This window comes from Fomitopsis serialis (assembly GCF_022376445.1).
Source record: "Fomitopsis serialis strain Sig1Antser10 chromosome Unknown B0H18scaffold_81, whole genome shotgun sequence".
Taxonomy (NCBI): Eukaryota; Fungi; Basidiomycota; class Agaricomycetes; order Polyporales; family Fomitopsidaceae; genus Fomitopsis; species Fomitopsis serialis.
The window spans coordinates 53428-80696 of NW_025955041.1; the positions used below are offsets into that span (position 1 = coordinate 53428).

Consider the following 27269-nt stretch of genomic DNA (forward strand, 5'->3'; position numbering starts at 1 on the left):
ATCATTCGCAACTTGCCATGCGCGCACGACTCGGTCTGCAACAGCTCCTTCGACAGGCATACGCTTGCTGTCTTCAATTCCAGACCAACTGAACTACATATTGACCATACCACGGCACTACCATAATGTCTGCTTCACCAGCCCTTCCAGGGTACCCAAACGTCCTCGACGACCTCGCCCTGACTGTCCGTGTCCGAATCCACCACATAGTACCACGGGTACGCCGCCAGTATCAAACACGCATGCTGCCCGACAATCTCGACGATGTCGCCTACTTTCACCTTATCTTCCTCCCTCTCTGCCGCGCCTGTCTGCGTTAGGACGCCATGCTCTTGCGAAATACGCCCTAGACTCCACGGCTTTCCGAGTACCTCCCCGAAACCAGGCTTACGCCCACTGTCCTTGCTCATGGCGATTGCGCCTGCATCGCAGAGGGCTTCGTCTGTGCCGTCCTTGCCTCGCCCAGGGTAATACGAGACGACCGTCGTGAGGACGCGTTGGGCGACGCGCCTGTGGTCGACTAGGCTGGTGTTCACCTGTTGCAAGTCGAGGAGCGGGTAGTTCCCTACATTCATGTCAACTTTCTCTTAAGAGCAGGGAGTGAAGGACCAACCCGCGTGTATCTCGAGTATGCCATATAGGTGAGCCTTGATTTGTGCTCTGGCCTCTGCTGTCGCGACGTGGGCGGACGGTGTGGACCCCGCCGCGATGACGAACGGCTTCGATGGGCCTGTCAACTCCGGATGGCTCTTTAGAAACTCCAGCGCAACGCCGGCCGCCGTGTTTACTGCCTCGAGTTCAATGGTCAAGTAGGACGACGCCTCGGACACTGACGTCGACGCATAAGATGACGACCCGTGGGTGTAGAAACCGTGCACAGAGACTGCAGGGGAGGAGAATACGGCTTGCAGCAGCTCCTGGAAGACTGGTGTGTTGGCTTGCAGACCCGCACGTCTATGCTGGACTCATGAACGATTTCAGACGCCTGGAAAAGAAGACGGCGCACTTGGAACCGCAGTCAACTTTAATGAACACAGACCATTGCCGGGGTTGCGCTCTGGTTTGCTCGAACGCCTCTAGAAACTTGACTTGCTCTGGATGGTCGACCAACAAACGGATGACTGCGTCGAATGGTGCTATCTCGTCCCACAGCGACGAGAGGTCCTGTACTTTGTTCAAACCCACCGGCAGTCCGTACAGGATCTACCGCGAACAATCAGCGCAGGGGTCGTTTTTAGGTAAAGTGGATTACGTCTTTGACGGTCCCGTCGGCGACCAACCCTGCTCTCACCACACCGTAGGCTTCCATAAGGGTGGACACGACGATCGCGTCCGTCTTGTCCACACTGCTAACCAACTGCATCCGCGTCCCCTCCGCTGTCTGGCTCAATTCAGCTACAGTAACATCCTCGTCAAGTCGTCTGTCGCTCACCTTGTGCGATTTCACATGCGCTCTGAACACGTCGCCCCATTGCTTTGCGTTCTCGTGCATCAGCTCGCAATTCTTCTTGAAGACCGCGCGGTCCACGACCAGAGCGGGAGTTCTGAGCGCATTGAGAGGCTTTCCCTTGAACTCGGCAACGAGCTTCTCTTTGTCTGGGCCTCCGATGAAATCGAACGGCGTCGTCGTCTGCAGTACGTTTGCGCTCATGGCTGGGGTGGTACTCGGTGCACAGTACAGCGAACGGACGATAGCATCGCTGCGCTCGAGCGGCGAGCATCCGATATCGCGGTCACGTGTGCGCCATATACGCGTCTCCACGGTCGCGGCTCTCCGTTCGACTCCACCGCGACTTCTCGGGCACACGCATGTCAAAGCAGTTCGTCCATGTCCTGTGCTCGCACTGAGATGCCATTGAGATGGCTGATACACCACGGTGTAACTCATACCTTGTCCTCGCGATCGCCTGACCTGAACCCATATGGCTCAAACGGAGCGCAGAGTTCACCAGCCCATCCACCCGGACGTGCTCCTAAACTCGATCCAGAGTTCGCCGCCTACTGGAATGCTACTGACGCGTACAATATCCTCTTGAGCTACGTCCTTGGGATCCGCGTGTCGCAATGGACCGCACGTACTCGGTGGGTCGGTGCCTCTGAAGGTCGGCAAGGTGGAAGATATAGTTCTGGGCAAGTTCGATGTACGCGTGTATTCGCCGGATGGCGAAGCCCCAGAACGAGGGTGGCCTGTCTTCATCTACTTCCACGGAGGCGAGATTGTTGACTGTCTGTTGCTCGTCTCTGTTCATGCTAATACTCGTGCTCAGGTGGTTGGACTCTCGGAAATATAACCACGAACGGTGCCTTTGCTTCCAACGTTTGCAAGCGTGAGTATTGAAGCTTTCGATCCACGGCAAATAGTAGATCAATCGCTGTTTGAAGGTGCGAACTGTGTCGTCGTCGCCGTCAACTACCGTCTCGCTCCTGAGAACCCGTATCCTGCCGCCGTGGAGGATGCCGTAGAAACGTTGCAGTGGGTCTATCGAGAGGGCAAGGAACGGCTGAATGCAGACTTGTCAAGACTCGCGGTTGGCGGCTCCTCTAGGTACGTTCTCGACTCGCTGCCTGCCATGCCCGCTGAAGTCCCGCTAACATCATTTCGATAGCGGAGGTAACCTCGCCGCGATTCTTGCGCACAAGGCCATACACTTCGAGCCTCCTATCCCGCTTGTCTTTCAATTGCTTGTGGTACCGGTGATCGACAACACCGCTTCGCTCACGGGAGTTCCGTACAAGTCGTGGGCGGAGAACGCGAACACGGTCCAGCTGACCCCTGCATTCATGCTCTGGTTCCGCGACAACTACCTTCCAAATTTGGCGGACCGTGCAGCATGGGAAAGCTCACCTATCTATGCCCCAGAGTCTTCGTTCAAGAAGCTGCCGAAGGCTTGCGTTCAGGTGATGGAACTGGACATATTGCGCGATGAGGGGATTGCGTACGCGGAGAAGTTGAGGCAGCATGGCATCGAAGCGGAGGTCATACTCTACAAGACGGCTCCGCATCCGATTCTGTCTATGGATGGTGTGTTTGATATCGTTGTCTCGTCGCTGGTGTATAGATAGCTGACTCCGGTGTCTGCAGGGTATGGCTGCTCATCTCAAGTCGAGTCTTACTGACAATTTGTCTAGAGTCCTGGAGATTGGTCGGCGCTGTGTCACCGATGCTGTCCAGGCAGTGGCACGAGCCTTCGGCACGGCGTGATATGACTGGGACGAGGCATTCATTATGTGTGCTAGAGAAGCGTGGAGAGGCACAAGTACTCTGAGTTCGACTTGCGCTTTCTGCTGACGCGTTGCCGGAAGCGTTGGTACGACGATACACTTGATGATACACAGCATTCTCAATGTCTGTGCATTAATTGTGTCGCGCGTTTCTCGTGCGTCCATACAGCGTCAATTAAGCTACTATCACCGAAGTACACGGTTATGTGCAGTTGCCTTCAGAATCAACGCGGTAAGCTGCCTGGGCGTACGTACCATGTTCTCTGTCGGAAACCTTGTCTCAACAACAGTATCCGGTATAGATGTGTGAGTCGAGTTGAAAGTGCCATGGCCTTGGCCGACCTCGAATGATAGTGTGTTTACTTGCGCGTCCGCGCAGCGTATGTCCCTCGTCACAAATGTACGATTGAGGAGGCTTGTAAGGAGGGAGTTGGCATAGCTTCCAACGACAGTCAGTTGAGCTCGTTCCTGAGCAGAGGCATAGAACGTTGGCTGCCTTACACTTGACTGATTACCAACGAACTGTGGACACATCAGATAACTGTTGGCAATCTAGACCGCTTCGAGGGACTTACGGAGTAACATAATACATTCTATGCTGTGAACGCGACGTGTTACATTCAGTGCCAGAGCAACTAGTCGAGGAATGTGCGACATACGGGAAAGATCATGCAGAGCACAAGATTGAGGCCTGCCATGCTGGCTGATACAAATGAGTCCGGTGAAGGTTCATCAGCACCGACACAGGTCCATACAGAGACGTGAAAATTCGCCGCATCAAGCCTGCCACTTGCCGGTGAATTTCTTCGCTCAGCATTGGAGGCGGCGCTCGGGTATACTTTTGAGTAAATCCGAGTCAGGCGACGGCGCCCACAACGATCCACGAGTCGACGCGTTTCATAATCCATCGGGTCAGAAAGTCATCCGACTACTAGTAGCTCCTGCATTGACCGCCGATTAGCAGTAGTTAACGCGATGCGTGACAGGCCTGGGCATGGACTCTACGGCTCACCAATAGGGGTTATACAAAAATGACATGTCTACTATATTCGCAGACTGGGAGACCAGGATCCTATAAGCACGAGAGTAACTGGACGCCGATAATTCATGAGTACTACAGGGCCGATGCCCGGTGGTGACTTCGGCAGTAGAAAAGAGATGATCTGGTGGACCTTTCTACGTACCAGAGTGCCATACATTCAGTGATGCCCATATAGTAAAGTAGCAGACGCTCACCCCAGGCATCCTATAAATATGACCGTCACAGCGCGTCGGCGAGCGACTCTGCAGTCTGCCAGTGCGCGCCCGCGCCGGCTGTGCCACCACGCCATTGGTAGATACTTAGTGCACCTCTCTTGCACCTCTCCGTCGCAGTCTGCGTCACAGCCCTTTACTACAGAATTGTTATGATACTCAGATCCATGCGCAGAGATGAGGCTGATAAGAGCAGTGCGTCTCTATGCCGCGACCCGAAAGGCCTCATTGGCACTCTATGGGCTACAATTTTGTCCACTCGCCTTCATCGTTCGCTTATGCCGAAGATACACAATCCCCCACCTCCGCCGGATACGTTGCCTTGTCAGCAATATCGTGGACAGACGTGCGAGTAGCGACACCGGGCTGATTGGTAGTGTGCTGGCCGTGATAAGATGCAAACATCAGTGTGTCTAGACGCGTGCCGCTGTTCGTGCGTCGCATATCCTTTGTGACAAATACGCGATTGAGGAGGTTCGCGAGGAGGGAGTTGGCATATCTGTTAGGAAAGAGTCAGTTGGGTTCGTCCACTGAATAAAATGCATCATAATCCGCCTTACATTTTGCTTATCACCAGCGCTCTGTTGGTCTGTCAGTTAACAAATAATGGGGTTGCTTAGATGTGCTTACGGAGAAACATAGTACATCTTGTCCTGTAAGCACGTAGCCACGGTGGCACCTTCAATTCCAGACGAATTGGACGATAAATAATGCGACGTACAGCAAAGATCATGCATAGCAGAAGATCGAGAGCGGCCATGCCAGCTGTGCTCATTGAACAGATGTCATCGATCTATGTCTACATTGATATGCTTGACGATACTAGACTTACCTGTCGCGGTGCCCGTTTCGACAGTCAGCTGAACAATCTTGTTCATCATCCTATCAGTCTTGGTGTTATACGTTGTCTTTTTTCTCACTATCTGTCGAGGTGGTGATATTAAGATCAAGGAATACAACAGAGATCTGGTGAAGAAATTACCAGAATCGTCATTGTGACCGCAATCATGGTATCTGCGAGGATGCCCCCAGCCAACCATATCTGACAAAGGGGATGAATGACGTCTGCTGCTAGTAAATCAACTATGTTCCTCACTGAGATGGCCCTATATGATCTGTTATATAGAAGGAAGAGCTCCTGCGTATCTGCAATTGGCAAGGATGCCCTGAGTCAGTGTAATGATCGCCTCATGAAAGCCAAGTTACCTCGGCGCCGAACACGATCCCTCCCATCATTTGCGTAATAGCTAGCTGACAACCGTATAAACCTCAGTAAGGGCCCGTGACTATTAGTAGAATTCAAACAAATGACATACTACGACGATAATGCTCGGCAATATGTATGACCCACTAAAGCGTTGAATTCGCCAGGAATAGAAGAGTTGCACCACAAATGAAGTGATGGCACTCATGACGGGTATGCTGAACCAGGTGTAGCCAATATCTCCGAGGGCATTTAAGTCGCCGTAGTTGGCAACAAATATGTGGAACAATGAGGCTGTCAGTAGGCCGGATTGCACCCACTCGAAGATAAATGTTCCATAGACTGATAACGGCGGCGAAGACGCTCTCAGTATATGGTCTCTGGGTCAAAGCAAAGACGAATACTTGCCGAGGCATTGCAGCCACAACTTGTCGTCAGGATAGTGGATGTGATACATATCTGGCAAGTGGTAAGTCCCTCTGCATGCGTAGAGCTTGATGTATCGACTCACATGTTTGATACGTAAGAACACCCAGGAGAGCGATGTTGAGACAAGAGCCCAGCAACTGAGGTCATCACAATCGTATGAGGTAGTTGGTGTAAGGACAGTGAATACCGATGGAAAGACATGCCGTGGGTCCAGTTCTTCATCTGAGTCAGCACTTCACCAAAAATCAGTACAAAGCAAAACGCACAGCTCGCTCAAGCTCCGGGCAAGCGGTGAGTCTGGCATGTCAGGCTAGGCTGTGCTATGAATGGGACACTACTAGCTATGGTGCTGCGAGAACAGTGTGCCCTTTGGCAACTTGAAGCACGGTGCATAGAGACCTCATCGAGCTCAGAATGAGACACGAGCTGCGTTATGTATACATGTATCCTGATACACTCTACACCTAAAAACACTAGGCTGGTGGTATCCGTGATGCGCATCAGTCTCGGAACGATAGAGTATGAACAGCATCTGATCAACCATGCACCGCGCAGCCCGAGATGGCGTCACAGCGTCTTCGAAGCTTTCCTACCTATCGCAACGAAGCCGGCTTGTGACCGTATCGTGCATAGGCCTAGGCGCGTGCTACTGCAGTCAGCCAGAGTCGGCCCAGTTTCCTTCGGTCGATACGATTCGAATTCGAGCTATTATAACGTACCGTCAGCATGCATCCGTACTACTACATAGCATACTATGGTCGTGTTCATTTGACACGAAGACTTACTCACATATTTGTGCAGATTCCGCGGCGGCCTTATCACCTTTGGGCGTTCCGATGAGGCGCAGCATGCAAGGATGCATGCTAGTAGCTGCCCAACATGGCCTACGGACCACTGGGAACTAAAAGATCACTGAGGTCCGAGGCTCTAGTTGAGCCACCAGACAAGACTGTCTCCGAAGGATTCGATAAATTTTGAAGACGGTGCAGCGCCGTGCATCATATGATAACAGTATGATAACCTGCTACCAGCAGCTGTGCAAACAATCGTCAATGGGAAGACGTCAAGATGGTATGTAGCTAGTTCGCTGGGCAATATACTTACTAGACATGGCTTTACCTCTTACCAGCACCGTAGAAGTGCGCATCCCATACTGCCACTGAACGGCTGACCATTCGGAGACGCGACGGAGGCTGACAGAAGCTGAAGCTTTGCGACCGAGGACTGGATCCTGCGTAATCAGGAAATGCTTTTTTCAGTTCAAAAGCGATGGCGTACTGATCTAGCTTCCCACAAGACATTCCATGAACTGCAACAGCACGGCGGTAAAGACGATCAGAAGGCCGGCAAAGCAATACAGATTCAGTACAGTATACTGTACAGCGAAAGTACGTGCGATGCGCTGTCCTGAACCGAACGCGTCGCGTTGACACGTGATCGACGCGTTCCACGCCTCGCGCCATCGCGGCTCTCCGTCCTGCAGTGAACTTGCTTCGGTCTCTCACATCCTGTCTGGCAAGGTTCAAGTCATGGCTTCTGCAGTATCGAGACCTCTCGAAACCCTCGTGGTACTGCTCGCGGATATACATGTAGCTGATATGAGGCTCAACTGCATGCGCTCTCGCTCACCCTGGCACCATGACTGACACTCAAAGCGTCCGCAAGCTCTACCAGCCTGTCCACCCCGACACTCTACCTAGGCTTGATCCTGAGTTTGCTGCATTTTGGAATGCCAATAATGCCTACATAGTCCCTCTGGAACAACAGCCCTGGGATCCTGCGTGTCGGCAGTCCCTTGTGCTTGGAGGCCCGGAGCCCCCCAAAGTCGGCAAGGTCGAGGACGTACAGTTGAGCAAGTTCGACATGCGAACCTTCACGCCGGAAGGGGGTCCTCCTGAGGGTGGCTGGCCTGTATTCATATACCTTCACGGAGGCGAGTCTTATCATCCCGTTATCGAGCCTTTTGACGAGCCCAATGCACAATTTGCCCAGGCGGTTGGACACTCGGCACCATCGCTACTAGCAACGCGTTTGCGGCTAACGTGTGCAAGCGTGTGTAGTCGCTTGACTTTTTGCTAATGGAATGGAAGGACAAGACTGACTCGGCCCCAACGCAGGTGCCAGTTGCGTAGTGGTGTCGGTGAATTACCGCCTCGCACCTGAGGATCCCTATCCCGCAGCCGTCGAAGACGCTGTTGAGGCCTTGCACTGGGTGTACGACAATGGAAAATCGCTTCTGAACGCAAATGTGTCGAAGATAGCGGTGGGCGGCTCATCCAGGTGCCGTTTCACACTCCTTTGACCCGTATCCCTCTCACCGACACACGGCGTGTCCACTTAGCGGCGGTAACCTGGCCGCAGTACTTGCTCTCGAAGCTGTTCAGGCGGATCCCCCCATCCCGCTTATCTTTCAGCTACTCATCGTTCCAGTCATCGACAACACTGCCTCTCCGTTGGGCGTGCCCTTCCCATCATGGGCGGAAAACAAGAACACCGTGCAGTTGACACCAGCGCGCATGCTCTGGTTCCGCGATCAATACCTTCCGAACCAAGTGGATCGTGCGGCATGGAGAAGTTCCCCCATCTTCGCCCCGGAAGAGTTATTCGGAAAGCTGCCGAAAGCGTGCGTCATGGTAATGGAGCTCGATGTCCTCAGGGATGAGGGTGTCGCCTACGCGGAGAAGATGAAGCATGCTGGGGTTGAAGTGGAAGTAAAGCTGTACAAAGCTGCTCCTCATCCGATTATATCAATGGATGGTACGTGGTTGCGCAGCTATATGGGTTTGGCTTGTCTGAGTTTCTTTATGTCGATCCCATCGCTTCGCACAATCCTATCGTACACAGGGCAAGTCCGCGCTTCTTGTCACAATTGTCCAATTATTGACAGCGTTCACTACAGTGTCCTTCAAATCGGCAGACGCGCTGTGGCGGATGCCATACAGGCACTCGCACAAGCGTTCGATACGGCATGAGCGAAGTCATGTGCGCGGATCGATACATCGCATATGAGAACGTCCTTTTTTTCACTGCAGCTTCCGGACATCTACTGTTCGTGTAACGAATTCAAGCGGTGAGCGCCTTGCGTGATGCCTTCAACATAGTAAACGGCTGTCCGCACTCCCGTGTTTGATTTGTATCTTGTCTTGATGCTATTTAGCTCGAAATCTCAGACTTTCCGCGGTGGATCGCAATATTGGTGCGACGACAGGCAGCCTGAGGTCTCCTGCTGTAAGCTGTGCTGTTGATCCCACACCCGCCTGACCCATGAAGCACATCGCACGAGAGTCAGTGCACGACGTAACTAGGCCGGACCTCGGGTGGAGCCTTGGTCTCCCATGAAGATCCCGGACCTTCAAGAACAACGGTAAGTTCTCGGCGAACGTTGGCAACGAGTCTCGCTTTAGCTGATTGTACGGACTTGGAAGTCCTCGACAAGACGGTACAGCATCGATTAATGTTACGGTGCTGCATGTTATAGGTGTGTTTCAGCGCCAGGTTTCAAATCTGAAGGTGGACACCCCAGGGCGCACACTTGCATATTGCATCAGCCAAGGATGTGCCATTCAGCGGCGTAAGGGCCAGTGGCTGTGAGTAGCTGTGGACTGAGCTTGTACCTAGCCTGAACCGGATGTTGTAGAGATAGTTACACGTCGGGTAAAGCTGGGTTCAATACCTTCACTCATTTCAGATGCACGGTCGAACATCCTCATTGGTACGGCGATGACGTATCTTGCGTAACACTCCTCTTTGTTCATGACTGGTCGCATACAGGGTCGAATATACACCCATGTCGGCAAAGTATACGCCATATAATGTGAGTTCCAGCGTATCCCGAAGGGCATGCCCATCCTGTCTGTGGTTGCTCAACGAGATTATGTTACAGCCAAAATAGTCTCATACCAAGACCCTCCACACGGCGCTAGTGTGGAGGGGTTGTGTCGAACCTAACAGCCAAAAGGTGTCACGCGGATGACCTCCATGATGCATCCACATTCACCCCGGCGTGATGGACGTAGCAGCACCGTCAACAGATTCAAGTATCTGTGCGCTCTGCATCGCCGTTGTCGGAGCAGTTTGCGCGATGCTGATGAGGTGGATCCTGATTCCTCTAGGCGGGCTTCTTGAACCCGGCGATCGGGTCGTCGGACAATATGTAGTGTTTTGGGGTGTTCCATCAAACATTCAACCACGTATGTGAGCTATGGCAACTACTATGATGGTACGGTGACAGCTCCGGAAGGCACTAGTGATGTCGAGCTTCGTCAAATACCCATAGCACCCCGACGCCGCCTGTGCATCACCTACGGTGCTCAGTAATGAAGTGCATGGCAACAGCCATCTGCATCCAGAAGGCCGCCGACTTCTGAGCACAGCACTGCGACTATCCTCTCGGTATGTCTTCGTGAGTCATGTGGTCATACAGAGCCCCATAGCATCCCTCGCACAAGACCTAGAGCCGCGGAAGGATTTCGTCTGCGCCATCACAATACTATCAGTTCAAGCTGACAATCCGCAACGAGAGCCATTCAAACTGACCAGCTGCGAAATTCTGCGTCCGGAATTTTGAACTTGTCGACTGGATCGAGACTGTAGGTGCCTGACGATTCGCCGGAGCTTCCCTCGACGTGAGATGTCACGATCTCAACGGTCGTATGGGGCTCCTGGCTAATCGCGAACGACAGTCGTCCGCCGTGCGTGGACAGAGTTGAATCTGAGCGTTTTACGAATGCGCGGTTGATAAGGTTCGTCAGGAGAGAATTGGCATAGCTAGGTGGGCATGATGAGTTCAGAGCCAAGCAGAAGTAGAGTAGCGACGTACACCTTGCTCAAGATTTCTGCTCTGCGCGATGGGGTGAGGTCGGTAGATAATGATCACTATCCAGACACTTACGGTGCAAGATAGTAGAGCCTGTTCTATCGGCGGGGAATGCTCAGCCAAAAGACATGAAGGTTACTGGGTAGACGCACGGGACACGCCAAACACAGAATGACATCAGCCGCGGCTATGCTCGCTGTTCAACTCGTAGTCAGTACTGCGACAGATGAAAGGTGTGCGCGAGACCGACCCGTCATAGTTCCGGTTTCAACGGTTAGCCGGACGATTCTGTCTAGTGTTCTGTCGGTGCTGCTATATTGCCCCGCCTTCCTCTTCAAGATCTATATGATCACGATGCAGTATCAGTAGGCAACATGTCTCTATGTTTCGATTGTACGGACCAATATCGTCATAGACACAGCGATTAGTATGTCCGCGAGAATGCTCCCTAGCAACCAAGTCTGCGACGATATTAAGACACCGTAGACTCGGCAAGAACATGTCACTGCTTACGATCACCGGGCCCTTGAATTGTGAGAGATTGAGAAGTGACGGGTTATATATTTTCATCTGCACAGATACATCGAGATTAGAGCGAGATTATTCCTCTGAGAGAAGCCAGGTACCTGAGCTCCGAACGCGATACCCCCTGCAGCTTGCGCTACCGCCAGCTATGCATGACCTCGTTAGTTTCATGTCAAAATGACATCGAGGACATAACGTACTACGGCGATGATTCCCGACAGTATGCGGGAGCCGCTGAGGCGCAAGATGCGCCATGCATAGAAGACTTGCACCACGAGGGCTATTACTGCGCTCATGACAGACACGCTGAACCATGAGTTGTTGATGGCTACCAGGGCGTCGAGTTCTCCATAGTCATACACGTAGTTGTCGAACGACGCAGCTGTCAGCAGGCCCGTCTGAACCCACTCGAAAATGAGTGTGCCATAGACTGAAGGATCCAGCGGTTGAGAACGTGCTCCGTCCGATATCAAGAGGGGAGAGGGATTACCTAGGCATTGCAGAGAGAGCCTGTCGTGCGGATAATAAATATGGTACATGTCTAGTGTGGTTCGTTACGTTCGCCTGGTTTGACATGTCGATGAGACTTACACGTCTGGTTCGTCAACACCCCCAAGAGTCCCCAGTTCATCAAGAGACCCAGCATCTACTTGCCGCAGTCAGCTTCCGCATATATGACTACAAAGCGCGAGGCTTGCCATCGGGCCGATCCTACGTCCGCGAGCTCAGCGGGTGCTTCCAGAGGCAAGCATGGGGGCGACGTACAACAGACTCGGCTTCTGGGAGGTGGCCATTGCGGCCAGATCGGGCCACTAGAAGGAACGTGCAAAGGGTGGGATATATGAGCTATGTACAATTGCTGCAACCAGTTATAATAAGGACGCGCTCGGTGCTTTACGACAGTACGAGTCCATGAGTACTCACGGAAGACCCGATCAGCACCACGGGCTGAATCTAGAGAGCCGGGTGATGGCACGTAGCCAGCTGCGGTAGGGACGCACTGGAGGGATCGCGACGCCGGCGAGAACGCGTCTCCTATATATGTTCGCATCCGGATCATCCTTACACAGCAAAAGGCAGAAGGCAGAAGAGCGCCAAATGCTTCATTGCGCCCGACCGCTGCCCAGCAGATGACCATTGACGGCCGCAGATGCGATAATCCTGCGCCGTGAGAAGTGCAGCATGTGGATTGTGGGCGATCCGTGTTCGGCCTTCGAGCCTTGATGCTCATCTTGGTAGTACTAGTCGAGTATTAGCATGCCTCGGATGCGGATTGAGATGGGGATTGTTCACCGGCATCTGGGGTGTATGTCCGATCGGATGACAGGAGAACTGTGTCTTGACGCGGGCGATGAAGCTAACGCGGCACATACACCCCTGCTAGTGGACATTAGGCTCCAAAATCGCGATATCGCTCTGTCATGCTGGGAAGAGCTGTTCTCATCACTGTCGTTAACATCCTGAGAAACCAATGAGGAACCCATTGTTATCAGTAGGAACGTAACGCATATAGGCTGCGACGTTGTCTAGGGTAACGCGAAGAATTCTGACCTCTTGCGCACTGATCATCCCATGCCATGCAGGGGGTTGCATTGATCTCATCACGAAGAGGGCCGGGAGAACGAAGGGTACGAAAACGCGAAGTCGACCACTGTAGCAGATATGTCAACGTTTCAACGCTCATCACCCGCCATGGCGAGACATTGACACAGCGCTGATATCCATGGTGTGACCGACAGGGTGAGAAGAACTTTGTGTTCCCATGAAGAAGATGATATGAGCTTCCCGACACCAAAGTACAGAAGCGAAATGTTCGTACTCACTTATCCACCCTGGTGACATTGTTACGGCGCACCTCTGCACGATCTCGCGAGCAAATGAACAGTGTCCTGTACATACCGCAGACTCGTCGCGGTCATTGTACACACGGCCTGGTGTCCGCCAAGCCCAGTCGCGCAGTTAGATGGTGGACCAATGAATGATTAATGAAGCCTCGTTTCATGAAGCAAGGTTTTGAGAGAATATGGCGCTTCGACACAGTAGTAACGATAGAGAGTCCGTTGCGACTGTCGGACGAAGACAAAGTGTGCCGCATGCGCACTCAGTACTCAGCCAGTAAGTTGCACAGTTCGACGTGTACAGGTGGTCTCAGGTCTGCCACCGAGGGCGGAATGATATTTGGAGCAAACACAGGCAAACAGCGCGCTGCCGCTGCCGCAGTGGCCACGGTGACGCATCGCGCAACGGTCTCGCCCAAGCGCTCAAGCGTCGCTGCTTGTCCATCCCGCCTGCCTGTCTCCTTGCTGTGTCCGCCTGGTCTTTGCACGCGTAACGCAGCCCGTGCCTCAACGACAGAGACACCCATCGGATGTCTTCATCATGACCTCCGCGCCAACATCGTTGCGCGACTACTACGCGGCACCGTCGAATGCATGGTCCTTCATCCCAGCAAGTCTTCCCGGCTCTCCGGAAAACTCGACAGACATCTACTCTCCCGCAACCTCCTCCTCTTCATATGAATGGTCCACACGGACTAACACCAATCCCCTCTTTGATCTTTCTGCGACATACGCATCGGCTGAGGATGGCTTTGACGTTAAGCTAGTCGCCCAAGGCCTTGTCACCGCGGCGTTGTCTAGCTATGCGAGCCAGGCTCTTACGATGCCGTTCGAAGTTGGGAAGACCCTTCTGCAGGTACAATGGGTTCCAAGGGATATAGTCGAGGCGGCCGCGGGCGTAACATTGTCAATGGACCCCATGGACGAGGAAGAAGAGGTATGCAGTTGCAGTCTGACCACGTCTCCAGTACCTGTCACTGATATGCAGCTGTACTGGCCCTTCTAGCTCAGTGACACCTCAATTGACAACGACGCGTACTTCGCAGACCCGAGCAAAATCGAGGCTGAGGGTGTTACTCCTCCACCTCCGCGACTCGCCGATGAGCGAGGTTACGTCGTGCGACAATCTGTACTGGATGAAGGTGCAACGCCAGAATATATCATGCCTGTCGGCTTAGCAGACGGAACATGGGGTATGATAAAACAGCTTGGTCGTTTCCGTTCTGAAGGCTGGTTGTCACTGTGGAAAGGTCTGCTACATATCTATGCACGACGACTTTCGCCCTAACGTCCTCCCAGGGCTGCTAACGACAACCGTCCATGAGGCTCTCTATAATGGCCTGCAGCCATCCTGCCACACCATCCTTCAATATGTCCTCTCACCAATGTTCCCCTCCCTCTCTTCCGCATCATCCTCGCTCCTCCTACCCGTCGCCTCACACACCCTTGCGGGCTTCATACTCTCTCCCCTCCAGCTCGTTCGCACCCGATTAATAATCCAATCCGCCAACCCCCGCTTCCGCACCTACTCCGGCCCCATCGACGCGCTCTCACAGATCCTCGCGCACGAAGGCGGCCTGCACGGCGTGTACCTCCACCCGCACCTGCTCATTCCCACTCTTCTCGAGCACACCCTCCGCGGGCTCATCCCGCTCACGCTCCCCGCACTCATCGCGTCCTACATCGGCTTCGGCACACACCTCTCGCCCGACATGCACCCCGTCCTGTGGAACGTCTCCGAGCTCCTCGGCGACTTCGCGGGCTCGCTGATCATGCTCCCAATCGAGACAATCCGACGGCGGCTCCAAGCCCAGACGCGCGGCACCGCGAAGCCGCTCCGCGCGTGCGTGGAGATGCGCCCCGCGCCGTATAACGGCGTCGTGGATGCGCTGTGGCACATCATCACGGAGGAGCGCTCGGACCGCCCGGTTCGGACGCACGCGCGGAGGAAAAGCAAGGGCAAGGCGAAGGAGGGCGCAGTGGAGGAAGAGGAGAAGAGGAGCTGGCTGGGGAACACGGGCATCGGGCAGCTGTACCGTGGTCTGGGAGTCCGGCTCGCGGTGGGCTTCACCGTATTCGTGCTTGCTTCATTGAGTGACAAGGAATCTGATGGAGGGTGGGCAGAGTTGTGAGGCGTGGGTTAGATTCCGGATGTACCGTCACAGCTCAGTCCCTAATAGTACATTGACACGTCTAATGAGTATAATGACCCCCCTGGAGATTGGCTTCCTGATGTTTTGTTACGGTCGGTGGTGCGCAAGTACCAATCGCTTTGCAAGCTGAGCCCATCTGACGTCCGCAACAAATCGGGTCCGACTGTAGACGGAGTTGATGGACGGCATCCGCGGGCAAGAGCCACCATAATCTTGCTTGTGTCTTCTAGGTTGATTCGTCTTGGAAGTGCTGTCATTCAATGCGTCAATTGACCGCCGAGGGAGTCTGACGCTCTGACAGTTTCAGACGGCAATTGAGAACATGGCCGAGATCCTCCCCGTACGAGGCATTCCTCCTTGCAGCATGGTGGTCCTCTCTGTAGCTCCATATACAATTGAGGACTCTGAATTGAATTGGTGACACCTTGGGGACCGCTCGTGGCACCTGGGCAGGAGCAGCGGCGCCCCCCAACGTCAACGGGTCTTCGCTGAGCAATGCACAGAGACGCCATGCGTCATCCCGCTGCGGAAGGATCCCTCCGCTGCATCTTCTCTGCCACTTTCCGAGCGAGAGAAGGGGGGACGGTGTCGAGCTGGACAGGGAGCTCCGCTGGGTGGCCCTGCCGGATGGTCAGCGTGATCCGTGTGCCAACAGAATTCAACAGTTCAATCTAGACGCACATGGGCTACATGATAACGCAGGCCGCTGAGCTGCTTGTATTGGCTGTGACACCCGGGGTGCGGGCAGGGGAAAATCTTCCGGGGTTTCGGTCGACTCTCGTCCGAGGAGACGCTGGCTGGCGTCGAAGTGTCTGCCTCTGCTAGCCCCGTACGCCGATTCGCCGCGAGGGCTTGTGCAAAATGAGCCTTCGATCTACAGAGCAGTCTTAGGCAGCAGGCATGGAACATTGATACAAAAACGTACACCTGCAAATGGTATTGAAGGCCGTTGATACTCTGATACAAATCACTTTCAGCGAAACGTCGAACAGCGCAGACATCTGTGTCACCTTCCAGCTCTTCTTGCACCCCGCTAAACCACATCTGAACGGCGTACTACCGCCAAGGTCTGCGGCATGCTGTGCTTTGTTATGGTCACTCAACTCCTTGGACGTCGCGTAGCGCGCGCTGCTGGACGGTGCGCCGTCGGACCAGCAGTCAGGATGCCCGCAAGCGTAAGCGAGGACAGAAGGGCTGCAAGCAGTCGTCAATACTCGAACGAATCAATGCTCGGTTCGAATGCGAATGCTCACTCCGCTGTGGCACTTAGAGTCGATGAGAGTCGAGGGGGCGGTCCTTCGCGGATAACATGACGCGAAGGAGGAGGTTTCTTGGCCTTTTCCGCTGGCGTGCGGTAGTAGCTGGTGGCTGACCTTGGCTCCTCCAAATCCAGCTGAGACCCTGGTTCCTGGCTTGCGACACGAGGTGAAGATGGGGTAGAAGCAGCCGTTGGAGATTCTGTACTCTCCTGAACAATGGTGGGGCCGGGAACTTCGTCGTCTACCATACCTTCATTTGTCGTTCCTTCGCTGGGACTTGGATGGGAGCCTAGAGGGACTTGACTAAATGGTTGCCCGTCCGATGGTACATGCTCCGTCGAAGGTTCGATTGCGGGGTTCTCGCCGGTATCCGCAGTGAAAGACATATCATAGAAAGCATTTGACTGATTGACAAGGTTCAGCGAAGAACCTTGGGGCTCAGTCTGCATCGAAGTATCGAATGCCGCATTGAGGCCAGTAGGAAATTGAGTAGGGTCGTAATTGTACGACGTTGGATGCCCGTTCGTCGAAGTATCTTGCTGAGGCAGAGGCATCGACAAGGGATCATACTGGAAGCAACTCCCATCGAAGTGATTTCTGTGGATGCCAGACGGCTCGCTATGGAAGGGACAAGCACAGAAGTATTCCGTGCGAGAGTTACCTTGGACAACGGGAGTCGGATACTGTGCCGGCACAGAAGTCGAAGGGACTAGCGATGGGTCCCAGAACGGACCTGCATGCTGATCTACTTCAGGTTGCCACTGCGGAGGTTGCTGGTTTTGCTCAGCGGCGGCGACACTTGTAGAAGTGCTACCCGCCTCGGTCTGGCGAATACCAGCGGTCTTCTTCCTCTCCATCATTCTCCATCTGTAACACGAATGTTGTCAAGCGAGATGCCAGTTAGTAGCATCGTAACTTGCCTGTTGCGGCACGCCAGGCTACTTCTATTCAGTTCCTGGCCTATGACCCCCCACTTGCCTCCCACCCGCGCATATGCGTCTAGAAGTTGGCCGTCTTCTTCCGACGTCCATTCCTCGCGCTTCAAAGACGGATCTAAGGCCTCACGATACCGCTTCGAGCAGGCATCATCCGTCCGCCCAGGAATGTTGCGGGCAATCACGGCCCACTTCGTTCCATGTATCGCGTACAACGAGCGAAGCAACTGGTCTTCCTCCGCTGTCCAGGCTGTCTTCTTGACATTCGGCGAAAGCGAGTGAAGCCAGCGCTATTCATAATATTGAGAGTCTTGAAGCGGTCGTATAGGTGGGTATACGCACTTTCCTACATGCCTTGTTCGTACGACCGGGCACGGACAGTGCTACTGTCTTCCAGTTATCGACCTCGCCATGGACAGCGACGGCCTGCGTGAGAAGTCTATCTTCCTCTGCGGTCCATGGTTTGCCCACGCCTCTCTCTTGCATTAGACAAAGACCATAGAGTAGCGAACGCGTGTAGAGTCGAGCCTCGTTTCAGCGAAGGTGCTCTCCAAAGAAGCAGCCGAACCAGTACATGTCGATGTCTGATCACGTGGAGTACAGAGATCGACTCGAACCCTTTGCGAACCGACTGATCGGACGACGTGGTTCAGCTTCTCAGCCACAGTTACGCTTGCTTGTTGCAGCCATGTCTTCGTTCCTCCACGGCTACTCATCCGACGAAGACAATGGCCATGCTTCGAGAGATGCATTCGGGCTGTTGTCTCTGCCAACGCAGAAGAAACCCAGACTGGAGGAGCCCGATGCAAGCAGCTACAGCACTGCAGCATCCATTGTACCGCAGGCTGCCCCCGATGTCCTAGCAGAGGTGCGTATCCCCCTCAGTCGCGTATTGCTACTCGTATTGATCGCTTGGTTTGTCGTGCAGGACCCGTTGAAACAGACGTCGCTGATTACACGACCAACCGACACGCAAATGAACGTGAACATCCCCTACAATGACATGACGCTCGCCATCCAAGGCCCCGAGAACCCGTTCGGTGACCGCAACCGCTTCCTGACCCAAAATGCGCTCGCAGGACATGTAGAAGAGCAAGCCATGACTGACCATGCCTTCCGGCAACAACACCTCACCCACGCTATCCTCGGCTACTCCGCTAATCCTTCCATAGACCCGAATGCGCCGGCGATCCTTGGTTCGATAGAGAAGGCGCAGACCAATAACTTCGCGACCCTAGGCTCACTAAAAGCGCCCAAAAAGGACAAGAAGGAGCTGAAACGGAAGCGGAAAGCGAAAGGCGACTTGGAGGTCGTCGAAGGGGATGGTGCGTACGAGGGGCCATGGGCGCGTTGGGAGGGCGACGAGCCGCAAGGCCTGCTTCCCGGCGACGAGGTTGCGGAGGAGGGAGAGGAGGAAGTGGAGGAGGAGGAATCAGAAGAGGAAGTGGTGCAGCCGAAGAAAGCGAAGCCAAAACGCGGCGCGCCAGGCCTGGAGTCGTCTGTCTTCCACGGCAAGTCGATGTACGACTATCAGGGACGGACGTACATGCACCCACCCGTCGCGGAGGCTCCACAACTGCAGTCCGACGCGGGGGCACAGGAGACATTCATTCCGAAGGTGTGCGTTCATACGTGGACCGGTCATACGCAGGGCGTGTCGGTCGTACGGCTGTTCCCCGAAACGGGGCACTTGCTCCTCAGCGGGTCTATGGACACCAAAATCAAGGTTGGTCTTTTAGTAATGCGCCTTTGAGTTCGCGTTTTCATTCAGTCTTGTCAGTTGTGGGACGTGTACACCCACGGGAACTGCCTCCGCACCTTCCATGGTCACATGAAGGCCGTGAAGGACGTTACTTTCTCGAACGATGGCCGGAAATTCCTGTCCTGTGGATACGATAGGCAGATGAAGCTCTGGGATACGGAGACAGGACAGTGCCTGAAGCGCTTCAGCAATGGCAAGATTCCGTACGTCATCCGATTTCATCCGGACGAAGACAAGCAACATACATTCCTGGCGGGTATGTCAGACAAGAAGATTATTCAGGTGTGTGCCTGCCCGCCCACCCCCCAGACTGAATTATCCTGACTGCCCGTGTGTAGTATGACATGAACTCCGGCGAAATTACGCAGGAATACGACCAACATCTCGGGCCTGTCAACACGATTACCTTCGTCGATGAGAACCGGCGTTTCGTCACTACCTCCGACGACAAGACGATCCGGGCATGGGATTTCGATATCCCCGTGGTCATCAAGTACATTGCTGAGCCGCACATGCACTCCATGCCTGCGGTCACGCTGCACCCCAGCAGTAAGTCCGGTCCCCATGCGTGCCCGTCCGATTCATTGACGCTGTCTTGACAGAGAAGTACTTTGCGGCGCAATCGCTAGACAACCAGATTCTGGTGTACAGCACCGATAATTTCAGGCAGGCGAGGAACAAGCGGTTCGCCGGGCACTCCGTCGCTGGGTACGCCTGCCAAGTTGGATTCTCGCCCGATGGCAAGTGGATAAGCAGCGGCGACGGCGAGGGGAACGTCGTATTCTGGGAATGGAAGACCGGCCGTATCAAGTCCCGGCTGAAGGCGCACTCCAAGGTAGTCATCGCGCACGAGTGGCTGCCACACGAGAGCGTAAGTAATTGTTGATCTCCATGCCGGAAGGTGGCGCTGACGACGCCAATTGTGCAGTCGAAGGTCGTGACCGCATCTTGGGATGGCCTGATCAAGTTATGGGTAAGTCGGTTACTTCAATTGTACCTTCGCGGCGCTGATGCGGAGTGCGTTCCTAGGACTGAGCTAGTCTCGGGACGGCAGAAACCTATCATATTGCGAGGCGAGGTCTCGTTAGCAACCACTCGTGCGTTGCCAAGCCGTGCATATCTCCAGGCACTGCTCGCAAGATGTATCTTCGTTGTATCATACTGCCACGCCAGGGCCGAGCCCCTGTGGGCCTGAAACGTTGCCTCTGCACAATTGCGCGACACCTCCAAGTGGACCATCTGTTCTCAGAAGGATATTGCCTTTCATTTGACGATACCCTTCGTGATCCCCTAACCTGCGTCGGGCTAAAGATGTGATGCAGCGCATCTGTACCTTGCTTGTGCTAAATGCATGGCGAAGATTTGCAGCACGGGTCGGACAGGCGTGAAGTGGCCGCTGTCCTGGCCCACGTTTACGGTAAGCTCATTGCGCTTATTGGAGCGAACCATCATAAGGTGTGATCTTCAACGATCGGCGCCGTTCGCTCTGGACTCGCACGTATGGGAAATGGACGAGACAAAACGTTCGCAGCCGTGTGCTTCCGGGAATTACTGTGGGACGATGCTGTACCGGCATTTCCCTCCACGAGTCCCGGATCTTAATGCGCTATTGTGGCCAGAGCACAGTAATATGTACGTTGTCATTGTGCGAGCTGAATGGCTGACGACCGTGCTCGACAGATGAGAATCTTTGAGCACGACAGGAGCGACGTTTTATTGTTGGCGGGACCACAACTGCGATGAAGAATAACGCCTGTCGACAATAATGTTGTTGTCCTATTATGCTCTGGCCTGGAAGTGTGTCCGGCAAGCATGACGCTGGTGGACGAAATCCAGCGGGGCATGATTGCACAAGGGTGCGGCATTACCAGAGTTTGCATCCGCCTGCCGTGCGGGTGCGAGTGAGGTGCCTGTCCGAAGCATCCTGGGCGTTCGCCGAGAATAGCGCAGAGCCTGTGTGAGGCTGCGTGCGCCAGGGCAAGTGAGCAGACGCGCCGTGCCGAGGAGGACGCGCTCGGGGGAACGGTGTGGCAGGGTGTGCCGGTCGGAAGCAGGAAGAGGCTCTTCCCGCGGTGAGAGCTGTCAGGGAGAGTCTGACAGGCACATTCATTTGAGACGTGCATGAGATCGATTGCGACAGAGGCCGGATCGAACGGGGCAGGGGGGCGCGAGGGCGGTGCGCGCACTTTTGCCGGGCACTGGGCAGGACGGCGAGGGGCGACGTGGGTTGGCGGGCGGTGGTGGCTGGCTGGCCAGGGCAGCAGGGGCGGCAGGGCCTGGGCGGGGGCGGGCGTGGCAGAGGAAGGGGGCGTGTGCCTGGGCGAGCGTGTGGCGGAAGAGGGAGCCGGCCAATTGAATCCACAACGGGAGGTCGGTGCCAGTCTCCCCTTGCGCAGGGGCACGTGCCTCCAGCTGCCCCTGGCCTAAGCTCCGTCATATCGTGCCCAATTATCTCCCGTTCCCTTATAACGCCAGCCCGCCTCCGATAATGGCCCACTTCACAGCCACCCTCCTCCCCGGGACTCGAGACCAGCCTTTTCAACATGCGCGTAACCTGGTTGTCTCTGTTCTCCCTCGCGACTCTGCTTGCCGGCTTCGCGTCTGCAGCACCTGTTCGTCTCCGTTTCGCTTACCCCTTCGTCGCGATCCACTCAATGTCCATTTTTTGCAGATCGTGGTTTCACCTCAGGTGGAAGGTATCGAGGCGCGCGAAGCTCTCGATGCGGTGAGTCCATCACTCCGGTCGCTTGTGTATCCCTGTGGGTGACAATGTATCTGCGTCGTGTAGCGTCAGGGCGAGTGGGGTGGATCGAGCAGCTGGTAGACACCCATGAGTGGTCTATTGTGTTTTGCAAGCCAGGTGCGTCTCGTCTTCCACTCATCTACGCCTACGGCGATGCTCAACGCCTTGCCCGCAGCCCACTCGATCTGCTCCTGCGCCTGGTCGTACCTCACCTTCCTTGTTCTTGTCTCTCGTCTGCTTTGCCGGTCTGTTGGCGGCGCACTGGGATGGACACGATGCCTTCACTTGCGACGCGTCCGCTCATTCGTTGTTGTTGATCCTGAGTTATTCCGCTTGAAATTCTGCATTGTACCCCTAGTTGTACTTACTCTACTGTGCAACATCTACTCAGCCCGTTGTAGCCTTTCCAGCCTCTTCTGCAGCGTGGAGTGACCAGTCGAGATCAAGAATCCGCCGACTCAGCGTCGAAAATAATGGTTCTCAGGCACCTGTCGGCGGCCGAGGGCCTTCCGATAAGTATATGATCGGTACCAGATTGCTGGTGACCTGTGGACTTATCTGGATCTGCTGTCAGACCCAGCTGCATCGCGGAGATTTAACCGCGAGAACTTGCCTTCCAAACACAGTTATTCGGTTCAACTCGTTGCCGGCATCCCAGTCCCCTGCCAAACTCGTTTCACACAGTGCGGCGCTGAAGTAAGCCTCAAGGCTTCGATGACAGCTCGAATGCGCACCACTCGCATTCTCACGTAAGATAATAGAGAACAGGAATTGTTGCCTATCCTATCTTGATCCTATCGCCGCGTCTTTGTGGCATGCAGCGCGATAAGCATGCAAGAGGCTTGGAGGTCTGTTGTGTCACACGATCCGATCGGTCGCGGACACATCGAATGACATGACCGTTGGGCGCTCGCTCAAGGTTTAGGGCAGGTTTCTTCGCGTCACGCGTCTAATTTGCACTCTTTCGACGCGACGCGTCTCGACCACCCCCACCACTATACCTATCCTCACGACCACCCTACACGACCACCATGTCTATGCTCGACGAGCCTGTGCCTGAGGATGTTGTCATGCGCGATCGCGCGCGTGTCTTCGAAGAGTTCCTGGACTCGGATAGCGACCTCTACAACTACAAGGACGATATTGCGCGCATGCTCCGCCAGGAGCAACGGCGCCTCATTGTGAACCTCGACGACCTACGCGACTATCGACGCGACTTCGCGGATGGACTCTTGAAGCAGCCGACTGACTTCTTGCCCGCGTTCGACGAGGCCCTCGGGAATGTCGTCAGTCGTGTACACGACTCGGAGAAGCACGACGTGTCTGGCAAGGAGTACCGCGTTGGATTCAGCGGCTCGTTTGGTGATCATCACGTCTCTCCGCGCACCTTGCGCGCTTCTCAGCTGGGGAAGATGATATCGTTGGAGGGCATCGTGACGCGCTGCTCCCTTGTGCGGCCAAAGATGCTCAAGTCCGTGCACTACTGCGAGGAGACGCGCCTGTTCCACGCGCGCGAGTACCGAGACGCGACGACGTCGACTTCCAACCAACCGCCCACGTCGTCTGTGACGCCACAGAAGGACGACGAGGGTCATGACCTGCAGACCGAATTCGGCCACTGCGTTTTCAGGGACCACCAGAGGATCAGTATCCAGGAGATGCCTGAGCGCGCGCCGGCCGGGCAGCTGCCGCGGAGTACGGATGTGATCCTGGACGACGACCTGGTCGATCGTTGCAAGCCCGGAGACCGGATACAACTGGTTGGTGTGTTCCGTAGTGTCGGAGGTGGTGCAGGGGGCGCGTTCAAGTGAGCACATACTCATCTATCTGCACCAAAACTGGGTTTGAACATGCAAATTTCGCAGATCTATCATCCTCGCAAATAACATCAACCTCCTCTCGTCCAAGATCGGCGGTGGCATCGCACAGACTCAACTCACCGACTCTGACATTCGCTCGATCAACCAGCTCTCGAAGCGGTCCAACATCACCAAGCTCCTCTCGCAGTCCCTCGCGCCGTCCATCTACGGGCACGACCACATCAAGACCGCGATCCTGCTGCTCCTGCTCGGCGGCGCGGAGAAGAACCTCCCGAACGGGACGCACATCCGTGGCGACATCAACCTGCTCATGGTCGGCGATCCGTCCACGGCGAAGTCACAAATGCTGCGGTTCGTGCTCGGCACGGCGCCCCTCGCCATTGCGACCACGGGTAGGGGCAGCTCGGGCGTCGGTTTGACGGCGGCGGTCACGACGGACAAGGAGACGGGTGAGCGGAGGCTCGAGGCGGGCGCGATGGTGCTGGCGGACCGTGGGGTTGTGTGCATTGACGAGTTCGACAAGATGTCGGACATTGACAGGGTGGCTATCCACGAAGTCATGGAGCAGCAGACGGTGACCATCGCCAAGGCTGGGATCCACACCACCCTGAACGCGCGCTGCAGCGTAGTGGCTGCTGCTAACCCCATATACGGCCAAGTGAGTACCCGTTTGTTCTGGAAAAACTCACAGCTCTGACCACTAGCAACACAGTACGATATCCATAAAGACCCGCACAAGAACATCGCTCTGCCGACTCGCTCCTCTCGCGTTTCGATCTCCTCTTCGTCGTCACAGACGACGTCGACGAGCACCGCGACAGGCTCATCGCGGACCACGTCCTGCGCATGCACCGCTACCTCCCGCCGGGCGTCGAGGAGGGCACGCCCGTCGCGGACAGCCTCTCGCAGAACCTCGCCATCGACGGGCCCGCGGCGGCGCAGGGCGACGGGGACGACGGCGAGCCGAGTCCGTTCGAGAAGTACGACCCGCTGCTGCATATCGGGATTGGTGAGGTGATATCGTCGACGCGGAGGCGGAAACCGAAGAAGCAGGAGGTGCTGAGCATCGCGTTCGTGAAGAAGTATATACAGTATGCGAAGGGCAAGCCCGCGCCGGTGTTGACGAAGGGCGCGGCGGATTGGATCGTGAATGTGTACGCGACGCTGCGGAATGAGGATCCGGAGGGTAACAAGAAGAAGGTGGGTCCAAAATACTGCCTTGATTGAGATGATCCGCTCATACTCTACGCCCGTCAGACATCTCCGCTCACTGCGCGCACTCTCGAGACGCTCATCCGTCTCGCCACCGCACACGCAAAAGCCCGTTTGTCGACTAAGGTGCAGGAGACCGACGCGATGGCCGCCGAGGAGCTCCTCCGTTTTGCGCTATACAAGGAGGTGCTCAAGCGGAAGCGCAGGACGAAGCGTCGTCTCAACAACGGCAACAAGAACCGGCAGGGCAGCGCCGATTCAGACGAGAGCGACGAAGAGAGTGACGACGAGGACGCAGAGGAGCTCCCGCAGTCTCCGCCGAGGATGGAGATGCCCGCGCAGGCGAAGGGCAAGGAAAAGGCTGTCCCCGATGGGCAGGCTGCGGACCCTGTGTGGGGCGAAGGCAGCCAGGATGCAACCATGGTCGAGCAGGTACCGGCGGGACCTACGGAGGATGGTCAGCTCCGACCTGAACGGTACGTCTACGCGCTTGTCGTGGCCGGTAAAGTGCAATGCTGACTCGGAAATTTAGGTTGAAGCTGTTCCGTTCGCGTGTGGCCAACCTCTTCGCGAACAAGCTGCAGGACAGCGACCAGGTCTTCTTCAAGGATCTTCGGGAAATGGTCAATGAGGGTCTCCCGACGGATGCTCTGTACGGTACCGCGGAGGCTACCATGGCGTGCGAGGCTATGGGAGAACAAAATGAGATCATGCTCAGTGGTGATATTGTGTACAAGATTTGATCTGGCGTTGTTGGTACTCTGCTGTGCTCTGTTTTGCTTACTGTGGTGTCATTTCATCTGTATCAATGTTGTATTAGATACTTTAGAATGACCGAATGTCTCACTGGACGTCTCCACTAGCCAAGAGTTCGACGCCTAGAGCTGTGCACGTTCAGTCTCGCGGTTGACGTTGATCATGCACATGCGTATGGTGTCGATGGGTTCGATGGTCTATTGTGTTCGGAATTCCCTCCCGCCAACGAACAAATCGACAAGAATACTATGGTTGTGCCATAACCAACCTATCTCGGAGACGGTCCGTATGTCCCGCTTTGGTGTGACACTGTTACTTCAGACGGCCCCTACACCAGTAGTACACCGGTGTGGCCACCATGCCAGGACACCTAGTGAGGAATGACCCTTTCTTGTGAGTGTCCAGGCAGTGCTACTGATGTCCATTACGCCGCAGCACAGAAAATATTAGTTGTGATACGATACTCACTTATGCCGGTCTAAAGTCGCACAAACTGCGATCCGGCGTAGCAACGCAGCTACACAGTGATCACGAAGTGCATTCTGGTGAGGTTGAAGTGAAGAAAATAATGGAAATGCGTGGCGCACTCGCAAAGGGAACTTAATGTCCTCAACAAATAGCTGAGCGGCGAACGCATTTCCAGGCCCTGTTGGAGATGTCTGCGACGCGTCTACTTAGACGCGATTGTCCACGTGACCGCGTTTCGCCAGGCACGAACGCGTCTCCTCCTCGAGGTCGCGTATCTGACGGGATGACGGAGGCCCCACCCGACGGGCGACTCTCTAACGCAAGTTGGCGAATATAAGTGCGCTGGGATGGAGTTGGTATGACGGGACCGTGCCACGGGCAGGGGACAATTATCTGTGCGCCCCTAGGACCGAACTAGGACCCCGATAGCAGCTAGGCTGTGGGCTCAGTCGGCGGCAAGTGTTCGTCCGCAGTTGCTTGTCTGCTGCGTTGCTGTGCACGAATGATGCTTGCTACGGGGTTTGGACCGGGGACGACGGATGCAAATCCTTACCGTACAATCCCCAGAGTCGCCCTGACCCCGCGTAGTATTGCATTTGCGGGGGTACCAGCGTGATCGGTAGGCACCTCCTATGTCCGCCAGGTACACAACCAGAGATCAAAGATGCCATTAGGTCGTGGCTACGCACAACAGCGGCCAGCAGTTGGACAGATAGTTGTGATGATCCCGACCCAGCTTCATGTTGGATTGAAGGTATACCACACCCGCTGAGAATTGACTGGGATAGAATTCCCGTGCACGGTCCCACTGCCTTGAGTGCACAGCTACGGAGCAGAGCACTTGAAATGGTCTGTGTCTTCAAAAGTCACTCG

General features: G+C 55.1%; 12 protein-coding genes across 12 annotated transcripts; 5 read left to right on the forward strand and 7 right to left on the reverse strand.

Annotated features, from left to right (window-relative positions):
* Positions 1-18: 18 nt before the first annotated feature.
* Positions 19-1682, reverse strand: B0H18DRAFT_1029129 (putative serine dehydratase domain-containing protein). The gene is made up of 5 exons (XM_048029956.1): positions 1433-1682; positions 1253-1381; positions 1007-1203; positions 614-954; positions 19-565 (listed from the first exon to the last, which is right to left on the reverse strand). The coding sequence occupies exons 1-5, from the start codon at positions 1649-1651 to the stop codon at positions 135-137; spliced, it is 1317 nt and encodes a 438-aa protein (XP_047889330.1). The 5' UTR covers positions 1652-1682; the 3' UTR covers positions 19-134.
* Positions 1679-3351, forward strand: B0H18DRAFT_1106747 (alpha/beta hydrolase fold-domain-containing protein). Its single transcript, XM_048032692.1, has 6 exons — positions 1679-2082; positions 2103-2226; positions 2268-2327; positions 2383-2545; positions 2607-3022; positions 3129-3351. Exons 1-6 carry the CDS (start codon positions 2065-2067, stop codon positions 3200-3202), a joined length of 855 nt encoding a protein of 284 aa, XP_047889331.1. The 5' UTR covers positions 1679-2064; the 3' UTR covers positions 3203-3351.
* On the reverse strand, positions 3352-3995 carry B0H18DRAFT_1029132 (uncharacterized protein). The gene is made up of 5 exons (XM_048029957.1): positions 3978-3995; positions 3882-3925; positions 3798-3820; positions 3724-3744; positions 3352-3661 (listed from the first exon to the last, which is right to left on the reverse strand). The coding sequence occupies exons 2-5, from the start codon at positions 3918-3920 to the stop codon at positions 3409-3411; spliced, it is 336 nt and encodes a 111-aa protein (XP_047889332.1). The 5' UTR covers positions 3921-3925; positions 3978-3995; the 3' UTR covers positions 3352-3408.
* A 511-nt stretch (positions 3996-4506) lies between these two features.
* Positions 4507-5620, reverse strand: B0H18DRAFT_654749 (uncharacterized protein). Its single transcript, XM_048038976.1, has 7 exons — positions 5573-5620; positions 5459-5518; positions 5309-5399; positions 5198-5241; positions 5107-5129; positions 5037-5057; positions 4507-4975 (listed from the first exon to the last, which is right to left on the reverse strand). The coding sequence occupies exons 2-7, from the start codon at positions 5483-5485 to the stop codon at positions 4753-4755; spliced, it is 429 nt and encodes a 142-aa protein (XP_047889333.1). The 5' UTR covers positions 5486-5518; positions 5573-5620; the 3' UTR covers positions 4507-4752.
* A 145-nt stretch (positions 5621-5765) lies between these two features.
* Positions 5766-6246, reverse strand: B0H18DRAFT_882195 (uncharacterized protein; the record flags this gene model as incomplete). Its single annotated transcript, XM_048040893.1, has 3 exons — positions 5766-6045; positions 6109-6139; positions 6192-6246. Coding segments are annotated over 3 exons (366 nt in total), but the record flags the coding sequence as incomplete, so codon positions are not given.
* Positions 6247-7479: 1233 nt separating this feature from the next.
* B0H18DRAFT_1029142 (alpha/beta hydrolase fold-domain-containing protein) lies at positions 7480-9367 on the forward strand. Its single transcript, XM_048029958.1, has 5 exons — positions 7480-8042; positions 8102-8161; positions 8227-8389; positions 8451-8866; positions 9008-9367. Exons 1-5 carry the CDS (start codon positions 7748-7750, stop codon positions 9079-9081), a joined length of 1008 nt encoding a protein of 335 aa, XP_047889335.1. The 5' UTR covers positions 7480-7747; the 3' UTR covers positions 9082-9367.
* A 1375-nt stretch (positions 9368-10742) lies between these two features.
* Positions 10743-12179, reverse strand: B0H18DRAFT_654982 (uncharacterized protein). Its single transcript, XM_048038977.1, has 9 exons — positions 12042-12179; positions 11941-11991; positions 11651-11880; positions 11552-11596; positions 11439-11495; positions 11327-11386; positions 11176-11266; positions 11078-11121; positions 10743-11023 (listed from the first exon to the last, which is right to left on the reverse strand). The coding sequence occupies exons 1-9, from the start codon at positions 12094-12096 to the stop codon at positions 10997-10999; spliced, it is 660 nt and encodes a 219-aa protein (XP_047889336.1). The 5' UTR covers positions 12097-12179; the 3' UTR covers positions 10743-10996.
* A 1650-nt stretch (positions 12180-13829) lies between these two features.
* On the forward strand, positions 13830-15420 carry B0H18DRAFT_957650 (mitochondrial carrier; the record flags this gene model as incomplete). The annotated part of the gene is made up of 3 exons (XM_048042594.1): positions 13830-14225; positions 14295-14538; positions 14588-15420. 3 exons carry the CDS (start codon positions 13830-13832, stop codon positions 15418-15420), a joined length of 1473 nt encoding a protein of 490 aa, XP_047889337.1.
* A 407-nt stretch (positions 15421-15827) lies between these two features.
* B0H18DRAFT_655005 (uncharacterized protein) lies at positions 15828-18213 on the reverse strand. The gene is made up of 7 exons (XM_048038978.1): positions 17978-18213; positions 17621-17925; positions 16695-17567; positions 16452-16635; positions 16367-16398; positions 16123-16315; positions 15828-16061 (listed from the first exon to the last, which is right to left on the reverse strand). The coding sequence occupies exons 1-7, from the start codon at positions 18119-18121 to the stop codon at positions 15957-15959; spliced, it is 1836 nt and encodes a 611-aa protein (XP_047889338.1). The 5' UTR covers positions 18122-18213; the 3' UTR covers positions 15828-15956.
* Positions 18214-18219: 6 nt separating this feature from the next.
* Positions 18220-20747, forward strand: B0H18DRAFT_1029172 (pre-mRNA splicing factor). The gene is made up of 7 exons (XM_048029959.1): positions 18220-18503; positions 18564-19361; positions 19416-19679; positions 19736-19946; positions 20000-20268; positions 20326-20370; positions 20427-20747. Exons 1-7 carry the CDS (start codon positions 18324-18326, stop codon positions 20430-20432), a joined length of 1773 nt encoding a protein of 590 aa, XP_047889339.1. The 5' UTR covers positions 18220-18323; the 3' UTR covers positions 20433-20747.
* Positions 20748-21171: 424 nt separating this feature from the next.
* Positions 21172-22085, reverse strand: B0H18DRAFT_655052 (uncharacterized protein). The gene has a single exon (XM_048038979.1). The coding sequence runs from the start codon at positions 21940-21942 to the stop codon at positions 21262-21264; it is 681 nt and encodes a 226-aa protein (XP_047889340.1). The 5' UTR covers positions 21943-22085; the 3' UTR covers positions 21172-21261.
* A 673-nt stretch (positions 22086-22758) lies between these two features.
* B0H18DRAFT_1029182 (ATP dependent DNA helicase) lies at positions 22759-26048 on the forward strand. Its single transcript, XM_048029960.1, has 6 exons — positions 22759-23947; positions 24006-24618; positions 24673-24729; positions 24771-25160; positions 25218-25648; positions 25705-26048. The coding sequence occupies exons 1-6, from the start codon at positions 23172-23174 to the stop codon at positions 25913-25915; spliced, it is 2478 nt and encodes an 825-aa protein (XP_047889341.1). The 5' UTR covers positions 22759-23171; the 3' UTR covers positions 25916-26048.
* The last annotated feature ends 1221 nt before the right edge of the window (positions 26049-27269 follow it).

Bases quoted from the DNA above. Each gene is read 5' to 3' on its own strand.
- B0H18DRAFT_1106747 (XM_048032692.1), top strand. The intron at 2,328-2,382 runs GTGAGTATTGAA...CGCTGTTTGAAG, and splicing joins TGCTTCCAACGTTTGCAAGC to GTGCGAACTGTGTCGTCGTC. The intron at 2,546-2,606 runs GTACGTTCTCGA...TCATTTCGATAG, and splicing joins GCGGTTGGCGGCTCCTCTAG to CGGAGGTAACCTCGCCGCGA.
- B0H18DRAFT_1029142 (XM_048029958.1), top strand. From the start codon at position 7,748: ATGACTGACACTCAAAGCGTCCGCAAGCTCTACCAGCCTGTCCACCCC. The intron at 8,043-8,101 runs GCGAGTCTTATC...CAATTTGCCCAG, and splicing joins ATTCATATACCTTCACGGAG to GCGGTTGGACACTCGGCACC. The intron at 8,867-9,007 runs GTACGTGGTTGC...GCGTTCACTACA, and splicing joins TCCGATTATATCAATGGATG to GTGTCCTTCAAATCGGCAGA.
- B0H18DRAFT_1029182 (XM_048029960.1), top strand. From the start codon at position 23,172: ATGTCTATGCTCGACGAGCCTGTGCCTGAGGATGTTGTCATGCGCGAT. The intron at 24,619-24,672 runs GTGAGTACCCGT...CTAGCAACACAG, and splicing joins CTAACCCCATATACGGCCAA to TACGATATCCATAAAGACCC. The intron at 24,730-24,770 runs GTTTCGATCTCC...GACGTCGACGAG, and splicing joins TGCCGACTCGCTCCTCTCGC to CACCGCGACAGGCTCATCGC.
- B0H18DRAFT_654982 (XM_048038977.1), bottom strand. From the start codon at position 12,096: ATGCTGGGTCTCTTGATGAACTGGGGACTCTTGGGGGTGTTGACGAAC. The intron at 11,597-11,650 runs GTACGTTATGTC...GGTCATGCATAG, and splicing joins TGTCGGGAATCATCGCCGTA to CTGGCGGTAGCGCAAGCTGC. The intron at 11,024-11,077 runs GTGCGTCTACCC...CCCCGCCGATAG, and splicing joins TTCTGTGTTTGGCGTGTCCC to AACAGGCTCTACTATCTTGC.
- B0H18DRAFT_1029172 (XM_048029959.1), top strand. From the start codon at position 18,324: ATGTCTTCGTTCCTCCACGGCTACTCATCCGACGAAGACAATGGCCAT. The intron at 18,504-18,563 runs GTGCGTATCCCC...TTTGTCGTGCAG, and splicing joins CCCCCGATGTCCTAGCAGAG to GACCCGTTGAAACAGACGTC. The intron at 19,947-19,999 runs GTAAGTCCGGTC...CTGTCTTGACAG, and splicing joins GGTCACGCTGCACCCCAGCA to AGAAGTACTTTGCGGCGCAA.
- B0H18DRAFT_1029129 (XM_048029956.1), bottom strand. From the start codon at position 1,651: ATGAGCGCAAACGTACTGCAGACGACGACGCCGTTCGATTTCATCGGA. The intron at 1,382-1,432 runs GTGAGCGACAGA...GAATTGAGCCAG, and splicing joins CGCATGTGAAATCGCACAAG to ACAGCGGAGGGGACGCGGAT. The intron at 1,204-1,252 runs GTAATCCACTTT...TGTTCGCGGTAG, and splicing joins CCGACGGGACCGTCAAAGAC to ATCCTGTACGGACTGCCGGT.
- B0H18DRAFT_655052 (XM_048038979.1), bottom strand. From the start codon at position 21,942: ATGTTGAAAAGGCTGGTCTCGAGTCCCGGGGAGGAGGGTGGCTGTGAA.
- B0H18DRAFT_654749 (XM_048038976.1), bottom strand. From the start codon at position 5,485: ATGATTGCGGTCACAATGACGATTCTG. The intron at 5,130-5,197 runs GTACGTCGCATT...ACGTGCTTACAG, and splicing joins TGCTATGCATGATCTTTGCT to GACAAGATGTACTATGTTTC. The intron at 5,058-5,106 runs GTAAGCACATCT...ACAGACCAACAG, and splicing joins AAGATGTACTATGTTTCTCC to AGCGCTGGTGATAAGCAAAA.
- B0H18DRAFT_1029132 (XM_048029957.1), bottom strand. From the start codon at position 3,920: ATGGCAGGCCTCAATCTTGTGCTCTGCATGATCTTTCCC. The intron at 3,821-3,881 runs GTATGTCGCACA...TCGCGTTCACAG, and splicing joins TGCTCTGCATGATCTTTCCC to CATAGAATGTATTATGTTAC. The intron at 3,662-3,723 runs GTAAGGCAGCCA...TGTCGTTGGAAG, and splicing joins TCGTTGGTAATCAGTCAAGT to CTATGCCAACTCCCTCCTTA.
- B0H18DRAFT_655005 (XM_048038978.1), bottom strand. From the start codon at position 18,121: ATGCAAGAGAGAGGCGTGGGCAAACCATGGACCGCAGAGGAAGATAGA. The intron at 17,926-17,977 runs GTGCGTATACCC...TATTATGAATAG, and splicing joins CGAACAAGGCATGTAGGAAA to CGCTGGCTTCACTCGCTTTC. The intron at 16,062-16,122 runs GTGCGTCTAGAT...ACCATCCGGCAG, and splicing joins TGCGTTATCATGTAGCCCAT to GGCCACCCAGCGGAGCTCCC.